At 43.1% G+C, this 13,960-nt stretch overlaps 1 protein-coding gene across 4 annotated transcripts; it reads left to right on the top strand.

Annotated features, from left to right (window-relative positions):
• The first annotated feature begins 2,403 nt into the window (after window positions 1-2,403).
• Window positions 2,404-13,595, top strand: RBM24 (RNA binding motif protein 24). 4 transcript variants are annotated; one of them, XM_069853639.1, is made up of 5 exons: window positions 2,404-2,558; window positions 2,812-2,999; window positions 3,513-3,636; window positions 5,118-5,172; window positions 11,466-13,595. In XM_069853639.1, the coding sequence occupies exons 3-5, from the start codon at window positions 3,519-3,521 to the stop codon at window positions 11,794-11,796; spliced, it is 504 nt and encodes a 167-aa protein (XP_069709740.1). In that variant the 5' UTR covers window positions 2,404-2,558; window positions 2,812-2,999; window positions 3,513-3,518; the 3' UTR covers window positions 11,797-13,595. The 4 variants fall into 4 exon arrangements, with proteins under 4 accessions (XP_069709740.1, XP_069709738.1, XP_069709739.1 ...); XM_069853637.1 differs by having other exon boundaries at window positions 2,446-2,558; window positions 2,812-3,022; XM_069853638.1 differs by lacking the exon at window positions 2,404-2,558 and adding an exon at window positions 10,544-10,595 and having other exon boundaries at window positions 2,692-3,022; window positions 11,466-11,760.
• The last annotated feature ends 365 nt before the right edge of the window (window positions 13,596-13,960 follow it).

Here is a 13,960-nt window from a genome sequence, read left to right as displayed (position 1 = left end):
GGATGAAGGAGGCAAACTCCCTAATACAGCTGCAATTAGTTCTGGGATAGCCAAGTGTTGCTTTTCTAGCCTTAATACTGGAGTTTGTGTAATGACTGATTCACTGTTCCTGCAGATGACACAAGGCATGCAAGAGGGCTGGACTCAACAAGGGAAAAGGAATGTGATGGGTTATGTTTGGTTTTAGGTGAAGTTCCTCTTTCAGATCCACAAGGGGCTGAGAAGTTAAACATACTCTGATGCAGTGCGTATGCTGTAGTGCTCAGTGAGCACTGACTAGTCGGGCTAGTATTTACGTTCAGGTCACTGAGCCAGAGTTTAAGGTTACAATGAGCCCCTAGAACAGAAGTGGCTGGAGTGTCAGGTTTAAAACAATGTTCCAGACCAACATGAGAGCCGTGCTGGGAGAAATTTTGGGGCAGAGTTAGCTGGCATAACTGGGTTCAGGCCAAGGTTCAGGCCTTGTCATAGCTTGAGCTGAAAAGTATCATTTACATATGGCTCCTGCTAGGGCTGCTAAGCTTCAACTTGAGTTAGTCCTAACATATTAAGCCAAATTATTTAATCTGGAGAGTCTGAAGGATCAAGTAGGGCTTGGGGTTAGTTTTAGTGACAGCATGACATTGTATAGACCATTAGAACTAGGATAATGACTGCTGAATAAATCAAATGGTGCCAGTCACTCCCACAAACGGCTGCATCGCTCCTTTTTTCAAGGGAGAGAGGGACTTCACAGGAAAAAGTCTAACAGACAGAGGAAATGGGAGAGAGAAGAGACATAAGTACTTGTCAAGACGTTGGGACCACAAAAGAATGGCTTAGAAGTCTATACACATGTGCACATCTGTTTTACGCAATCTTTAACCTTCCTGTCTCCCTTCACCCCAACTCCCACAGTCCTCTGCCTCTCCATTTCACACAGACATTCCTTTCTTTTTTGTTCCTCTGTGTCCTTCCCAGTCCCAGCACATGGCAGAGGAAGCAAGAAGAAAACAAGGGAAGCAGCTTTACCATTTTTTGTCTTCCTGCGTCCAAGTCAATAACAAGAACCACAACCGCTGTCACCACCACAGTAATAATCTGGAAGTGCTGCAGCAACATAGCTTTGGGGAGAGAGGTAGGTGAGGGTGGCAGGGGTTTCATCACAAGGTTTTGGGGAGGGATCAAAACATTTGCCTGGCAGAGAAGGACCTGGGGGTGTTGGTTGACAGCCAGCTGAACGTGAGCCAGCAGTGTGTCCAGGTGGCCACGAAGGCCAGTGGCATAATGGTTTGTGTCAGAAACAGTGTGGCCAGCAGGTCCAGGGAGGTGATTCTCCTCCTGGTGAGGCCGCACCTTGAATACTGTGTTCAGTTTTGGGCCTCTTGCTATAAGAAAGACATTGAGGTCCTGGAGCGTGTCCAGAGAAAAGGAACAAACCTGGTGAAGGGGCTGGAGAACAAGTCTTATGACTAGTGGCTGAGGGAACTGGGAGAAAAGCATGGAACTGGGAGAAAACGAGTCTGAGGGGAGACCTTATCACTGTCTACAACTACCTGAAAGGAGGTTGTACTGAGGTGTGTGTTGGTCTCTTCTCCCAAGTGACAGGTGATAGGATGAGAGGGAATGGCCTCAAGGTGCACCAGAGGAAGTTCATATTAGGTAAAATTTCTTCACAGAAAGGGTCATCAGGCACTGGCAGAGGCTGCCCACGGAGCTGATTGAGTCCTCATCCCTGGAAGTATTAAAAAGACGGGTAGAATCATAGAATCACAGAACAGTTTGGGTTGGGAAGGAACTTAAAGATCATCTAGTTCCAACCCCCCTGCCATGGGCAGGGACACCTCCCACTAGACCAGGCTGTCCAAGGCCCCATCCAACCTGGCCTTGAACACCTCCAGGGATGGAGCAGCCACAGCTTCCCTGGGCAACCTGTGCCAGTGCCTCACCACCCCCTGCGTGAAGAAATTCTTCCTTATGTCTAGTCTAAATTTGCTCTTCTCCAGTTTATACTTACTGCCCCTAGTCCTATCCCTACAAGCCTTTGTAAACAGTCCCTCCCCAGCTTTCTTTAGGAGATGAAGCACTTGGGGATATGATTTAGTAGTGGACAGGTCCGGTTCAACTTGATGATCTCAAAGGTCTTTTCCAACCTACAGATTCTACGATTCCATGACTGGAGAACCTCCAGCTCCCAGTGTCCCAGCTGTGCTCGCAGCCCCCCGTGTCCCTCCTGGCAGCGGTGACCCCGCAGCTGGTGGCCGAGGCGAGGTCCCGCTGCAGCCGCGCGGAGGGAGCATCCAGCTGCTGCCAACATCTGGCTGTCAGCCCCGGCTGGGCAGCGGCCGAGCGCGGGGTCCGCCCCATCCCCGCCCCTGCCAGCAGCAGCAGCAGCGGGAGGAGGAGGAGGAGGAGGAGGAACCGAGAGTGCCCGACCCGGTGGCTTTTAGGGGGGGAGGAGGGCACTCGGTTGTCAGCGCCCTGGCCCTGCGCTGCCCTTCCAGCCGCTGCTCCTGCTCGTTCCCAGAGCTACGGCCGCCAGGCTGGCTGCTGCCCGTCCTCCCCTCCTCCTTGTGCCGGTACCTACCTCAAAAACCTCGGGAGGCTGCGGGGCTCCGCTCTGGAAGGAGGAGGAAAGCTCTGTTTGCACGAGCGAACGGGAATCGCGTTGTGACTGGGTGGCGGGGGGGAGGGGGGGGAGACGGGGAGGGGGGGATAGAGAGGAAAAAAAAAATAAAATAAACAATTAACTAAAGAAAGAGGGGGGAAAGCAAACAAACAAACAAAAAAAGAGGCTCGGGGCTGAGGCTGGAAGCGGGTCTCGCCGCCCAGGACCCGCACGCCCCGGCGGCCACGCGTGGGTGCAGAGCAGAAGATGCACACGACGCAGAAGGACACCACGTACACCAAGATCTTCGTCGGGGGCTTGCCCTACCACACCACCGACTCCAGCCTGCGCAAGTACTTCGAGGTGTTCGGGGACATCGAGGAGGCGGTGGTCATCACCGACCGGCAGACGGGCAAGTCCCGGGGATACGGCTTTGTAAGTGCCCCGGGATGGGGCAGCGCGGGGAGACCGCGGGGGGCGCTCTAGGGAGCCGGGGGGGTGCAGACGGGGTGTCTAACGTTTGGCTTTTTCCCTTTTTCCCTTTTTCCCTTTTTATTTTCTTTTTTTTTGGTTTGGTTTGTTTTTTTGTTACACCCCCCCCCCCATCTTTTCCTGCTGGGGAGCCTGGAAGAGAGGCGGGGGATGGGACAAGGAAAGCAGTTACTGAAAAAGGAGATTGAGGGGAGGGTGGGGGGAATCGCCTACTTTCTCGGCAGCCGCCTGTTGCTCCCTGATAGGGGTTTTATCTCCCCGCGGCGGAGCTCGCCCCGCACCCCCCGCCCTGCCCCGCTCCGCTCGGGAGGGGTCGCGGCCACCATCCCTCGCTCGTCCCCGAGAGCCTCCCGGGTTTAGGGGGCGCCCAGGTGGGCGAGAGGGTTCTCGTCCCCCGCGGAGAGGGCTCTGATGCTCAGCGTGGTCCCCGCAGGTCACCATGGCTGACAGAGCCGCTGCGGAACGCGCCTGCAAGGACCCCAACCCCATCATCGACGGCAGGAAAGCGAACGTCAACCTGGCGTACCTGGGCGCCAAGCCGCGGATCATGCAGCCAGGTGAGCGGGCGGCCCCCAAAGGGCCTCTTCTCTTATTTTGAATCAGGGTGGCAGGTTGCAGAGCGCTGAGTCTGCATAGCGACTTAAGTAGGGGTGCCACAATATGCTCTTTCCCCCCCATTCCCCAGGAATGCTTCACGTAAACTCAAGGTTCAACCATTTTCACAGAAAGGGTCATTGGGCACTGGAACAGGCTGCCCAGGGAGGTGGTTGAGTCACCTTCCCTGGAGGTGTTTAAGGCACGGGTGGACGAGGTGCTAAGGGGCATGGTTTAGTGTTTGATAGGAATGGTTGGACTCGATGATCTGGTGGGTCTCTTCCAACCTGGTGATTCTATGATTTACCTGGGTGCCCAGGCGCTGATAATGCAGCCAGGTGAGGAGCTGGCCCCCCAAATGTCTATTCCTTTCTGTACCTCACGTTTCCAAAAGGAGTAAAACCTAAAACCTTTAAAAAAAAAAAAAAAAGGTGGTGCTGCCCTGCACTTCCCTGAAACTCGCTCACTGTGGGTGTGCGTTGGGTTTGGTTGTTAAATGCAGCGTGTGGTAACTTTCTAGCTGTTTCATGCATGTGCATTACTGAAAAACCAAAAGCAATCAGAGATAAATTATCTGCAGTTTCCCAGGAAGACTTCCACAGCTCGGGCACTTCATTGGTTATTCCTTACGCTGGGAGTGTGTGACGCTGACCATTTACAGTATCCTTGCAGGGAAAGATTGGCCTAGGAATGAATCGCTTCCAATGCGTGCGGTCTGTTTTAATACAAACAATATCTTAATGCAATTCCTCAAACAGATGGGAGCTATTATTCAGATTTTAAAATGAAACTGCTCTTCCTAAGACCACATCTGAGCCAATCTCATGTCCTAGCCACTTCCCAAGCGGCTGCTTTGCAGCAGGAGTGACAGGAGCATAGAGTGTGTGCACATTTGTGCTCTAAAGTAGGCTGCTGTGAATTCCCGAGTGCCTAGCCTGGGGAACACTTGTGTGAGCAATTGAGTGCCCACCAAAGAAAGAAGGAGATTTACGCTTAGGTGCTTGAAGAACAGAAGTGAGGTTAGGATTTGACCCCCATGCCAAGTCCTTGTGAGTACAGGTGACTCAAATTTAAGTCTGTATAAAGTATACAACACGCTGGTGAACAGAAGGTACCATATAATCCTTTAGAGGCTGCAGTTAGGGACCAGAATGGAGCACAAAATGAAATGTGAATGAAAACATTGTGCTTCCTGTTTTCAAAAAAAGTTGTTTGAAACATCTCTAGGAAGGCTTGTGCTTTACTGTTTTAAGTTCTGCATGCATGTATTTCTTTGCATGTATGTATGGATTGATATATTTTGCTTTATAATTTGTGGTTCTGCAGCCTTTCAGACATCGTCACTGGAGGTTGTTAGTGAAGGCTGTTACTCCCTGTTTATGTGTGTATGTATATATAGCATATAGAAGCAGCCAAAAGAACACTCGTGTGTTTTTCTTGGTAGGTTTTGCCTTTGGTGTCCAGCAGCTTCATCCCGCTCTCATACAGAGGCCTTTTGGGTAAGTCTGTTCAATGGGACCTCAAATAGGGGAGGAAAAAGGAAAGAAAAAGTATGATCCTTGAAGGCCTCTCACAGTAGCAGCCTTATAAACTCACCAGCAATGCTGAAGTTCTCAGACTTATAAATGCATACCTGTAAATGCACTTACCTTGTCGGTCATGTTCTAAATGCGGCAGCTGAGTCAAGTTGTGTGGGACGTGTCCCTTCCACCTAAGCTGTCCAGTCCCGTATGACCCTATGATAAAACAAGGAGGTATGACTTGATGCAAGATTGCTGTGCCCCATTTCTCTTTTTTCAGCTTGACTCAATGTTATTTATCTCTTTCTAATCTGACAGGGGTCGTTTACAGTTAAGATAACTGATCAGAAGGATATGATGATAAGAGGTGGAATAGTTCTGTTTGGAATTAAACTCTGTAACCAGTAGACTCAAACACAAACAACCTAAAATGGTGATTAACGATGCATGTATGTTTTTTTTCATATAGTCAATAGACCTCCGTGTGCTTTATTTATTTATTTATTACAGTAATGAAGTGGTGTTGATAGCTAAACTGTGTGCTTTTATTTAATTGAAAGAGCTGTAGTGAAAGTTTTTTGGGGGTGGTTCTTTTTAATTTGGGTTTTGTTGTTGAGGAGTGACTTTGCCATGGGGAGCAAAGGGACCTTTTTTTTTCCTTGCTTTCAAGCTGTAGCCTGTGATTTTTTTTTTAACCGTATTTTGTAGTGAGTGCTAAATTGTGTGACTTCTTAATTTTTAAGTAAATCAACGTATTGCTTGCATGTTCATAATTTTTGGGGGGAATTTGTTCTTGGGAGGGGTGTGGAGCTCCTTATTAACAATGTGCGTCCATCTGGGCTTTCTAATTGGAGATTTTTTTTTTCAATCTATCCTTAATATATAGTGCATTTCTCCCTTACTTGATATACTATTCCTAAGTCGATCTAACTCTTGCTTCTTATAGGCATAAGATTAGGAGGTGAAGTCTGCTTTAAACTTTCCATACAGTGTCAATTCACTAATACACACTGACTGAGAAACTCATTGCAAAATAATGCATTTTGGTAATTAATGAGTAACCTAACAATAATGCAGGGAAAACGCGTCACAAATGTATTTTGTTTATTTGACTGAGTTAGCTTTAGAATATTCTGCCTAGCTGTTATCCAGCAATGATAGCATTTTGGTAGTTTGATTCGTAAAAATGGTAGGAAACAGCTCCTGCCCTCAAAACTGTAGGAAAAAGTTTTCCTAGAAACTTCACATGCTTTCAAATGTTTATCCTTCTGAAACACATGGGGACGTTGTGGAAAACTTTTTGTCTTTTTTCTTTCTTCTTCTTCATATGATTATCCTCTGTATTTGTTTGGCTTCTTTGAAGTGTGAGAAGACATCAGTGTGTATGCCGTGATCAGTTTATGATGCTTGCGATAAGGTAGGCAGGAGGAGGAGCACGTTGTCTCCAGAGCTATAAAAGCACTTGTTGCAAAGAGGACAGCCTGGGGATCAGCCATGGAGAGAATGAGTTTTTGCTGAGCATAAGAGAAAAGGAGAACCTGTGGCAATCCCTTGCTTAAAGGACTGTGCAAATGCAGGGCTCTTTCTTGCTTTCCTTACCAAGAGCCAACAACAGATCATGTAAATCGTGTTTAGATCAGGGAAATTCTCCCAGCAGGCTGAATAAGGTTTTATTTATCATGCAATGTACATAAATCTGAAGAAAATGAATGTTGGTCCCAGGGTCATCTGTATATTAAATTGGTCATTTTTAATCCTTGGCTTTTGCCTATCTTTTGCTATGTGCAAACAAGGGAGATTACTAATCCTGCTTCTTCCTCAAAATTTCCAATGACCTGTACCTTTTCTAAAGAATGTAGTTCAGATTAAGAAGAGCAGCATTCATTAGGATGAATGAATGTCTTCATTTGCTATATTCCTTGACAATTAGAGGGATTGTTTCAGTGCTAACTTGAATCTATTTTTATTGAAGAGTTCACTCTTGCAGGATGTTACACGGATTGCATTGAAATACATGGTCACCTTAAAGCCTTTCCCCTGTGCAGTTGCACATTTTAAAAGTAAAATGGGTAAAATGGCTCATAGTGGTGATTCACTACCAATATCCTGCTAATCCATACACAAAAGCCCCAAATGCTTGGCATTGGGTTTTTTACCTAACTGACTGCAAATTAGTTAGATGCTGCCATATTCTGGTGTGGTCAGCAGTGTTTTGATATGGTTCCCTGCCTATCAAACAAGAAACTGAAAATAATTGGATTATGCTACATTACTTTTACTGAGAAGGTGCAGAAGAACAATATTTTGAATTAAGGACAACATTACTGTGGGGGAGGGAGCCAGAAACTAGATTAGCTTCAATGCATGCAGCATTTAAAATGCTAGGAAATTTTCTTTATTCAGTGCTGCAGAGATCAATTCATCCACCAAATAACATTTCTCCCTGCTCTTTACATTCAATATCTATCTTACTGTTGGTGTGTTTCGTAGAAAGCTGTTTTTTCACAGGACTGGTTATCTATACAGCTCTGTTTTCGGGATTGTTTATTAAAATACTATCTTTGAATTCGATAGGAATTTATGGAGGGGGGATCATGACTTTGCCTTCTAAGATAGCTTTTCTCATTTTACTTATGTACTTTTAACTTTCATATTGGCAGGAAAATACAGGGTTGTACAGGAGTACTGGTGTAGGATATGACTTGTTCTGTTGGAGAGGGTTTTTTCCTTTATTTTCTGTTGAAAACATGTATAGCAATCAAAATGAGAACTTCCCCACTGTTTTTAGTAAGAAAGACCAGAGTTAAATCCAAAGTTATTAAGTTCATTAGTTAGCTGATACTACCTGCTTGGTATTAACTTCCAAGAGTTTGGCAATTCTGCCCTTCTCCTGAGTTTATGATCAAAAGACTTGTATAATTCTAGACTATGGATAATCTGGAAAGAGGGAATGAAGCTAGAAAAGCCAGAAGTTAACTTGCAGAATGCTAAGTGTCTTTTTAATGGTATCAGGCACAAATTTAAAAGGAAGCATTTTAAGGGTCTCGTATGTTATGATGTTTACGTAACCTATTTCTGCTATAAGGAAAGCTGCGCATTGGTGAAAACGTACTCTCTAATTATGCTTACTAAACCAGATGATGCTATGCAGGGGCCAAAGCAAAACATTTAGTTCAAAGTTAAATAGTTACATTCACAAGAATTTAATGTCGAGAGTCAATGATGGACTGCTACTGCTGACTTTTTGTATGCCACAGCTGTCTGCATTAGCCTACACAGTGTTTTCTTTCATTTGAAACAATTAGATTTCACTTCATTATTGCTTATAGGATCATTTTTGAGGTCTTAGTTAAACACAAATCTTCTGTTACAACAACAATGACGGTCTTACGGCAAATGGCAGGAGTGTATGTCATTCAGTTTTTAATATCCCAAAGCTACGCTTACTGCTAAAGTTAACTGTGGCTTCCCTTTTTCTTTATTGCAAAAGTATACACCAATAAATATGTACTAAAATAAAAAGTACTGCAAGGAATACTGTATAAGTCTCACACTTTTACTTTCAACAGTAAAGCAGCAGCTTTTATTTAGAATTTAGGATATCCAGCATAACTGGGGATTGCTTTTTCAGCTTTTCACCTGGCAGAGCATTACAAGCAGTTGGGTTCTGAATGGCTGAGACCTACATGCGCTGGCCTCTGCATTAGGTAGAAACGTACTCTGGCCATATAAAGCCATTTTACTTGACTCAAAACAGTTGTAGCATGACAGATGATCAAAAATAGCCCCAGTGCAGCTTCGGCTGTCAATCACCGTGTGTGAAATGGCATGGTGGTGAGGAGCCTGCACAGGGTTTATGTTTATTGTAGGGTAAGATGTGGCAAAGAGATAACATTTCAGAACTTCACCACCTGTTAGCTTCTTGCGTTAAATAAAACAAGTCACAAGAGTTTAAGCGGGAGCACATGCATCTTTCTATCTTGTTCAAGGATATGGCTGTGTCCTAATGTCTTCAGAAGATCTTAGTAACATCACCTCAAGCCAACACAAGCTTGCTTACTGTCTCTTCTGTTAGAATTACTGTCTTTCATAAACACTGTATGTAAAGATTCCTTTGATGTCATGTTAAATGGACTCCTAATGATTCAGAAGAGGCTTTCAGTGACTTCAAGTTTAGTGTTAGACCTTTTTCCTTAATACTTGAAAAACGTGGTGTTATATTTATTAGGATTGTACTTGATCAGTGACCAACACAAAATGCTTGTTTATACTCATCCCTTTTGTATGGGGAGCTCAGGTAATGATGTGTATTTAAATGCACAGAGCCAGCTTAAGTATGCTTCAAATGCACTTCTGGCTATTCACTTCATAAATTAGGTGAGTGTTAAAAACCCAACTTATGGTTTTGCTTTATGTTTTCTTTTCCTTCCCAATCCCTATTTGTCACTCTTCTTTTTTTTTTGTCATTTCTCCCTGCACACAGTCGGAAATTAAAAAAAAAATTCATTGACATGTTGGGTTTTTACGATTGTAGTGTTCATGTTTTAAAAACAGCAGTTGAACATTTCTTTCTGCTAATATTCGTATTCAATCAACTGAGCTCTTCTTTTCTTAAGAGGAAAACTAGGCTGTTCTAAAGCCTGACTATCACTTATTTTAACCTATGTTTTGCTATGAATCTAGTTGACAGTGTCCCTTCTGACTGAAATGTTTCCTTGTTGACCAATTAAGTAAATCTTGAAGTTATTTTAAAAATGCAACAAACAAGAAAAAAAAGCCCTTTTACATTAAATCTTGAATTTGGAGAAAAGAGGACAGTTTTTACTGTTGCAGTTTGCATCTGTGCTTATAGTGCGCCTCAAGGTTGGTGCAGTCTTTAGAGTTCTCTGAAAAGGTAAAGTTCAGTAAGAAATAGTAGTAAATCTGCATAAGCAGTTTTTCCTGGATTTATAAAGATTCACTTGACTGGAAAGTAGCTGTATATATGAAGAACTTCTTTGTGGAAATCCAGATGCAAGACAGGGTTATGAATGTAAAATGATAATTATATTGAGTATATGATTTTTTAAAAAAATATTATAAAATACACTTGTGAGATGAACTTGTACATACACTTGTGTGCTAAGAACACGATACGACCAGTTTTCAAAACTGAAGGGCTAAGTAAACAAGCCAAGGAAGCAAGTTTTGTGGCTTGGAGAAGATGGGAAAAGGTGTACAGACCTGTTTAGAATGGTTATTGTTTTAAGCTGTAAATTTGGGGGGGGGTGTTTTTGTTAAACACCAGATCTATTTAGAATTAATCCTATGGCCATCTCCCAAAAAACTCTATGCTGTATGTCTTGCATAGAAATAAACAAGCTGGCACAAAACAGGACATCAGTGGCCTGATAATCAAACAGGTTTGACGCTTGTGTCCTTACAAACTTTCATAGAAGTGTGATGCACATGTACTTAGGAGTCACTGTTATGGATTTTAATAGCATCTATGTAGCTTCCCCTCAATGGCCTCTTGTGACGGAGTGAGCTGCACTATCGTTCGTTTGGAAAGTGTGATTCTTGCTGTGTTTACCACACTTGTGAACTTTATTTAAACTCCTTTGTCGCCTGTGTTGGTTTTTTCTTATTTTTAATAAGGGTGACTGAGGTTGCAGAGAAATTAATGTGTGCTGAGTCTGCATAGCAACTTAAGTAGGGTTGCCACAATACACTCTTTTCTCCACCTGCTCCCCGAGAACGCTTCACATAAAGTCAGGGTTCAACCACTTTGTTGCCTCATTGGCTGTTGTCAAACTCATTGTAGTGATGCTGTCAAACTGCTCTGTTACTAATAATAAAAGTATTGCAGGAAATAATTTTACTAAGAGTTGAGTAGTTAAGTGAGAAGCAGAGTAATAAAAATGACTTACAGGTGTTTTGAAAAAAACGAGTACCACAATTTTCCAGATGGAGTAATCAAGCTTACTCCTTTAGAGTTGTCTTAAAACTGACATCAGTAATCCTGGCCCTTCTAAAGATTTTAATAGCATTAAACATAATATCCCCAAGCAACATTATGTCCTCCTAATTAAGTCAGCTATAATGCTGTGCTTCGGAGCAATGCTTCTCTTCGGGCCAGTGAACTGATAATTGGTCTATTCAGTCTTGTTATTGTGGCAACCCTATGCACATAACAACAACTAAATTGAGTTTGTTGTAGTTCGGAGTATGGATATGACTCTTAGGCACTGACTCACGTACCAATTCTAATTCCTTCTCCCATCTTTCAACAGGATACCTGCTCACTATGTCTATCCACAGGCTTTTGTGCAGCCCGGAGTGGTAATTCCCCACGTCCAGCCCGCAGCAGCTGCTGCTTCTACTACGCCTTACATCGATTACACCGGAGCGGCGTACGCCCAGTACTCGGCTGCTGCAGCTGCCTATGAGCAGTACCCGTACGCTGCCTCTCCGGCTGCCGCTGCGGGGTATGTGGCAGCGGGGGGCTATGGCTATGCGGTGCAGCAGCCCATCGCCGCAGCAGCGCCTGGGACAGCCGCCGCGGCCGCTGCGGCTTTTGGCCAGTACCAGCCCCAACAGCTGCAGACAGACCGTATGCAATAGCAGATGGACTCGCGAAGGAAGCTCGCTCTTTCTCTTCCTCTTTTCAGCCTTCCAGTATAAGTAGTTAATCAGAGACAATTGATAGTAACTAAGGAGCTTTAAGGAAAGCGATGCTCTTGCGAAACTAAAGATTTTTATTTCACTGTCTTCATACAGTATGCATCCAAATCGTGTCGTTAGAAGGGAGGGGTAGTGCGGCATGTCTAGTTTGAATTATCAAGCCAGAAGAAAATTGAGAAAAAAAAATACTGTACTGTCATGAAAGAGTGGCAGGAGTAGCAATGGGACTTAATATTTTCAAACAAACAAGAACCCAAAAAAAAAAAGCAAAGGTGTACTCTTTACAGTATCAGGGAAGCAAAACTGCCTTTCATAAGTAAGAAAATGGTATGTGAAAAGTTTAAACAGGGAAAAAACTGAGTCAGCAATATGTAATCTTTATCCATTTTAAGAGGAAACAAGCTTAAAGCACTGATTGTCCTTTCTAGCTTTCAGAAGTTGTCTTCATGAGACAGAGACAGTACCTTCTCGCTGTCTCATTTAAGGGCATCGAACAACGCAAGGAAGATGGCCAGCTAGTAAGATGGCGGACAGGCACCAAAGTTATTTTCTTCTCTGTCCTCTGGATGAGTGGAACTATGGAGCAAGTGATGTGGAAGTAAGGGGTGCAACAGCTGTAGAGACAATCAATAACACAGACAGTTCTGGACAGAACACATCACTCGTGCTCATGTGATGAGCTTGTCACATCCTAATCCCTCGCCCCATCCTGTTTCACTTTTGGGAAACTTTGACTGCTGGTGTCAGCTATTCTGATTCTAAAATAGGATCAGCCCTTTACTACAACAGCCTTCTCTTTCTATTTATTGCATCTATTCGTAACTTGTGAATAAAGGCAGGAAGAAGCTTAACTAATTAAAACCTTTAAGAACTGTTTTAAGGGAATGTTCTTTTCTGAAACCATTTGTACAATTTTAATATCTATTTCAGGATTATATTTAAAGTATTTATTCACAAACATACAGTACATGAGGCGACTTTTGTTACCAAGACTGCAGTTCTTGAAGGGTTAATGGTATGTGAATTATACTGTGCCTTAATTGTTATGCTATTTAAAAAGAAATATTTATTTTGAAAGTTTTACTATGCTGCGCTCTAAAGAAAGCGACTTTAGATGTGACACTGTAAAATTATGTATTCATCTCATGGCATAAATTATTTAGTAGGCTTAGATGTAGCATATTAAGTATTAACCTAATTAACTAAGGATGTTGACTTGGATTTATTTAAATTCAGTATGTGCACTGTATGAGGGTACTCTTAAATTAACACTTTTTTTAGGTTTTTACAGAAAACATAGCTAGTTCATTCTTGGGAATTCCCTCTACTAGTTTTTCATGTAGACCTCTCAAATACATTAGTACTGTTTTCTCACTTATCTGTATGTAGCCTATTTTTCCCTTTGCTAGAAAATGCTGCTTTACATTGTCCTGTGAAACTACAATACTTGCAATTTTTACTCTTGACCGAAATGGAATTTAATATTTTACACTGTATTGGATTTTTTTATACTTGAACAATTTCATACAAGGGAAGACAGGATAGCATTTTTATGGACTTTATCCAACGTCACTGGATTTATTTTAAGTATTCTGAATACTAGCCAGTGTTATAATGTAGACATGACTCTCCTGTGCATATTATTTATTCAGTATGTATATTGCTTTACAACATTTCAGATCTCTTAATCTATTCACTTGTATTAAAACAATAAAAAAAATGTTGTCGCATCCTCTCTAGTTATATTCTTGCTCAAATTGCCTTAAATCTTGTTTAGTTAAAACTAAAGAGGCAATTTTTATGTAATTTTCCTGGTCTGCAAGGTGAATTAACACATACGCACTGACTTTAAATACGTAGATTGATATGAACTGTATTATGTGGAGGAAATTCTAAAGAGAAGATGGAGAAGATCCATCCTGAGGGTGGAAGGGACTTTGGGAGGTCCCAGGCTGCTTATGGCTTTCTCTGGTAGGGTCTTAAAATCCTCCATGGGGAGACTGCACAGCCCCTCTGTGTAATTATTCCACTACCTAAAAACATGTGATAGTGCCCCAAGCCTCCCATGTCCTTTTCAGCTGAGTAGCTACCAAGCCACTCATGC

The sequence above is a fragment of the Phaenicophaeus curvirostris genome, chromosome 3, assembly GCF_032191515.1.
Source record: "Phaenicophaeus curvirostris isolate KB17595 chromosome 3, BPBGC_Pcur_1.0, whole genome shotgun sequence".
Lineage (NCBI taxonomy): Eukaryota > Metazoa > Chordata > Aves > Cuculiformes > Cuculidae > Phaenicophaeus > Phaenicophaeus curvirostris.
Note: the sequence above shows the minus strand (reverse complement) of the source record. Positions and strands in the feature narration are given on the sequence as shown.